This window comes from Paramormyrops kingsleyae, chromosome 24, assembly GCF_048594095.1.
Source record: "Paramormyrops kingsleyae isolate MSU_618 chromosome 24, PKINGS_0.4, whole genome shotgun sequence".
NCBI classification, from domain to species: domain Eukaryota; kingdom Metazoa; phylum Chordata; class Actinopteri; order Osteoglossiformes; family Mormyridae; genus Paramormyrops; species Paramormyrops kingsleyae.
Genome location: NC_132820.1, coordinates 5329872 through 5335045, shown reverse-complemented (window position 1 = coordinate 5335045; position 5174 = coordinate 5329872). Strand labels below are relative to the sequence as shown.

General features: G+C 44.5%; 1 protein-coding gene across 2 annotated transcripts; it reads left to right on the top strand.

The window, feature by feature from the left end:
• The first annotated feature begins 849 nt into the window (after positions 1-849).
• Positions 850-4257, top strand: bod1 (biorientation of chromosomes in cell division 1). Of its 2 annotated transcripts, XR_002836330.2 has the most exons (4): positions 850-1196; positions 1509-1633; positions 2377-2768; positions 3784-4257. XR_002836330.2 is itself a non-coding variant. In XM_023796921.2 (3 exons), the coding sequence occupies exons 1-3, from the start codon at positions 1059-1061 to the stop codon at positions 2573-2575; spliced, it is 462 nt and encodes a 153-aa protein (XP_023652689.1). In that variant the 5' UTR covers positions 850-1058; the 3' UTR covers positions 2576-4257. The 2 variants fall into 2 exon arrangements, 1 of the variants encoding a protein (XP_023652689.1); XM_023796921.2 differs by having other exon boundaries at positions 2377-4257.
• Positions 4258-5174: the final 917 nt, after the last annotated feature.

Here is a 5174-nt window from a genome sequence, read left to right as displayed (position 1 = left end):
AGGATAGAAAGGCAAACATTCATGGTATGAAGACACATCAATCAAAACTGCAGGCAGGAAAACCAAACATAAGAGAGTAGTTATACATCTACATTACACCCAGAAGCATTTACTGAGCTTTGAAAGAGCCTGTTGGTACTGATCATTTTAATTGTCTTTTATTTAAATATATTCCTCTGCCTTTGTAAAGCATTTTGAATTACCTTGCGTCTTAATTGTGCTATATAAATAAACTTGCCTTGCATTGGGATGTTATATTTGGTTTGGAGTCGAGGTTATTTTTAAAATAAATATTCGTATTACTCGTATTAGCTGCACGTGCGTATATTTACGTGACCCCACGCAGTGGATTTTTTTTAACTAGAGGAGCATTAACGTGAGCGAGAGATCAATGCGGAAATACGGACGATTCTGATCCTCACAGCCCAAAAGCAACATTATATCTCCATCTGGTGGTCTTACAGTATAGTGACAATAAACATTTCTAAATCTTTATTTAACGTTCTTGATAACACGAGTCATGATCAGTTCTAGGTGCATTCTGTACTTTAAAAAAAAAAACTATTCAGAAGTATATATTATATGTTGAAATATACAAACACAGTACATATTATACAAACAAGAAACATTACTTGACCATTTTACTGTTCCTTACGAAGATTCATTTCATCACTTCTTGTTCATAAAACGTTTGCTCAACATAAAGCTTTCATTAGTTTCAAAAAGAAACATTCGGCAACAAAACTGATGACCGCATTTTGAAGCAAATAGTTGGAAAACAACCAACCTTGATTGTAAAACAATAAACGCCATACGCACACATTTCCCAGAAACCCTTGAGGGAAAACCCACGCCCGTGGATCGCAGTGCATGCCGGTCTTTGTAGTGCAATTATCTATTCATCTTCCGTTTTCCCCGCTAGGAATTGTTTCTGCATGTATCATAAACCATTTCGTTTTCACCCGGGAGCATTTTACACGCAGGGGCATAAAGTCATACCTGGGTACCACGTTAAATACCATTAGACTCGTCGGCGCGGATTCGGCTGCATTTTGAGGATGGCGGAGGGCAGCGGCAGCGCGGTAAATCTGCCTCCCGGAGACCCGCAACTTATAGGCCTAATCGTGGAGCACCTGAAGAGCCAGGGTCTCTTCGACGAGTTTCGGAGAGACTGTCTGGCAGACGTGGACACAAAGGTTAGCGCACTTAGCCGCCTTCTGCTTTTCGTGTGACTCTTTTTTTTATTTAGTTTATTGCAAGTTCTACTTTCTTTTGTTCTGCGGTGATGCGTTCAGTCTTCGGCGGCTAGCTAGTTAGCATCATGGGCGCGCACGCGGCCAGCCGCGGAGTTACTGACGCCCGGCAGTCCTGCTCAGGAAGTTTCTGACTGTGCATAGCGTCGGCGGCGTGACTGCACGACTGTACAGCTGGCTCTGATCGTGCCTGACATCCGTTTACGCTTCTTTATTACTTTACCCATCCATCCACCCACCTACCCACCCACGCAGCCGGCGTACCAGAACCTGCGGCAGAAGGTGGACAACTTCGTGTCGAATCACCTGAGCACCCAGGAGTGGAGCCCAGCCATCAACAAGAACCAGATGCGCAACGGGCTGCGGCAAAGCGTCGTGCAGTAAGACCACCCCGGCCCCGCCACCCCACTAATATAGCTAATTCAACTATGTATGTGAATGTGATGCCGTTTTATGTCATAAAAACGCGTCAGTCACATGTCAGTCTAATAGCACTGTACTTCAAAACAAACAAAAAAAGTTACATTCCATTTAGCAGGAAAGGGTACATTATTACTATTATTAATTTATTTACGAAATCCCACGAGTACTCAAGGCTGTATCCATGGAGTCAGCATTGTGGGGGGGGGGGGAGCCATAATTATAATATATACTGGGGGGGACATTGTGAGCACATCTAAATATGGGGGGGGCTCCTCCCCTCCAAATATATAATAATTACCTCCTTGCAAGTACAAACTTTTGTTAGGTGTATAAAGAGACAATCTGGTTATTATTATTTTTATTGATAAAACAATAATGAAATGACACAAGTACAAACATAGAAAATAGCTGCGTTGTGTCCAGGGCCGTAATTATACTATATGCAATATTCGGATGTGCTCACAATGCCCCCCCCCCACCACCCGAAATATGTTGATTACGGCCTTGGTCGTATGTACCACCCACTGCAGGATTTGTTGAGTGTACAGACAGTCAGTCTGGGATAAGGGATCGTACCACGTGTCCCGTCCCAATTCCAGGCTGACATGCTGATAGCGGGCCTCCGCTTTCTCAGTCGGTTACCTTAATTGCCACCGGTGATGGCCGCGTGCCTGACAGAGTGTGTCTGTCGTCTGGGCAGGTCGGGCATGCTGGAGTCGGGCGTGGACAGAATCATCACACAGGTTGTGGACCCCAAGCTCAACCACACTTTCAGGCCCCACATCGAAAACGCCATCCACGAGTTCCTGGCCGGCGAGACGAAGGACGAGGCCGCGGCGATCCCCGGTCCCGAAGCAGAACAGCAGGACGCCGTCGGCGCCGTGCCCCAGACACCGTGACTCTGGGGGCCTGGAGTGACCCCTCAAGGGCTTATCCAGGGTTACGGATTGGAGCTTTGGTGCTTTATGAGCGTGGTTGACTGGCGCGTCAGGCCGCAGCGAGATGAAGCTGATTACCGTATGCACTCGGGGCCAAAGAATGAGCGCAAAAGGTTTTAAAGACATCATGGGTGGTACTGAATATACACCTCAGGTAGGGGATTATTAACACATGATAGCGCGGCTGGTTTGATTCAGCTGTAGTAGTGGCTGCTCACACACGCAAACACAATTCCTCTGGCTAACAGGGACAGATTAGGGTTTTTAGTTAATTTCCCAAGGTGTGCCACTTAACGGAAGATCGATTTAAAAATGTGTAGTATGGAATTTTAAGGTCTCTGCATTAAAATTCCATGTTAAGCATTTTTAAACTGTCCTGTCTTTTCATTTTGGAATTGAATTGATAAAAACAGACAGAAATATCAATGCACAGTAAAAAGAAACTCCACTAAATGTGGTTTATGTGCTGTAGCACCAGGCACTGGGTTAAACACGACTGTTCAAGTAACAAGCCAAACACCTTCATCCTGTCGAAGGCTCACCTTTAGCAACATGCACGCATAAATTTAGTAACACAAATACATTAATTCTAGAAGCATAGCATTGATTCCCCTTCATTTTTGAGGTTTTAAACATTTTTTTTGACTTGAGTGAGACCATTTTATCGCAATTATGGTATTTGTGTTTTATATATACGATTTTGCCGCACCCTGATTATGTAATTAAAGGCTACTACCATTCAAAAGGAACCTGCAGTGGTATCAGTTTAACAGAATCCCAGAAAGCTTAGATCACCACCGAGTCGTAAGGGACTACCTTGGTGATGTAATCCTGGTAGGAAGCTAGTTAGTGAATGTGAGTCAAAAATGTACATGGCAAGTGCACTGATCGCAAAGGAGAATGGGAGAGGGGGCAATGCAGGGGGCGCCGTTAGCATCCCCAACGCTAATGCAAACCTGCCTCCCAAAGGACTCATGCAGCATTTTTAAATGATACTTCTAAACTGCTGTTAATCCACTTTTATATGGTGATGTCATGGCCTCCTTTAAGCTACTGAGTGACGCTCATTTTTAAATGATTTTATATTAACGTTTTAGTTGTTTGTATTTTGGGTTGGGATGCTTTCATTTTGGATCTTAGACCTTTTGTTTGTTTGTTTTTTTTTCTAGATCTTTCTTCCCTCCCCACTGAGTGAAAACAAATAAAAGTTCTGCTGTGAAATTCAGCGTAACACCAGGGACTAAACGTGTTTAGATGTTAGCTGAGAAATGGCATTAGGGACGTTTGAGGAATTGACTCGGGACTGGCGGACTTTTTCCCTTTCGCACCCTACCGGCAATGACTTTTCCCCCTACTGGGGGGCATCCACATGGACAGCCACGGCGGAAATACCTGGGTCATGCGCCCTGCCACGGCGGGCTTCTTCTGTTGCTGATTGGAGGAGACGATGCTGGATCTGTTGCTGATTGGATGTTGGAAGCCTTATCCAGCGTGCTGGAGAAGCTAGAGGCTGTGTCCCCCTGCTGCACTGTTCATTTATATTTTTTTAATTACCTTTGTTTTATAATGGGCTCTTTGGCTGAAATTTTTGTATTTGATTACAAATGGTGCCTGAATTTTAGATTAAATTTGCTTTTGATTGATCTGAGTTTTTTTTTTATATATGGAATAATTTACTATTCACCAAATACATTATTACAGTGTTTCCCAATCCGGCACTCAGGGTCCAGCAGACAGTCCCATATTTTTTAGCTCCCTACTGGGAGTTGGGAGGGAGCAAAAATGTGGACCGTCCGTGGGTCCCTGGAGACCGGGCTGGGAAACACTGATTTATTGTTAACCGATTTTGTGGTACATATAGGAAATGGAACCATCCTTTAATGTATTTAACAAGCAGGCTTTATTCTAGTGCATTTTTTCCCCCCTGTAAGGCTGAAGTCAGTACAATATACAGCTGTTCAGCTGTGCGTTGCTGTATAACATATGAGGACAGCGTATTCCTGTTTGCCGGCTCAAACCGGTTTACTCGACAGAGTACCTACAGGGGTGACCAATCAATATACCAGGCCAGGGTAAATCAGATGCCCGTCTAGACATCTTTACTCCCACGCGTTGCTTTGGGCATCTGACCAAAAATCCCTGGGTTAATGTACTCACTGCTAACTGTGATTTGGTCACGGGCCAACTGACCATTCTGTGAATTTAGCGCTTATTGAAGAACATGAGTATCCGTTGGGTTTTTAATAAATGCTAAGGCTTAGGGTGGACTTTCTTCAGAGCAGACTGGCCGTACTCTCCAGCCATGGCAGAGTCCCTCGTCACTGTGGGGTCGCTGGAGGCGCTCTCTGTGTCAGCTGGAAAATTTGGACGCCAGAATCGGGCTCCTTTACCTGCTGGCTGAGGTGTCAGCTTGTTAGCGGATTTTGACGCACTTCAGCGTATGAGTCACCCTTAAGTAAAACGACACCTGTGTGACTCTGTCCTGTACCTTCGCTGTCGGTTATTTTGGTGAACATTCAATAAGGGTGTATATTAAATTCCAGCATTTTTTGTTCAGATA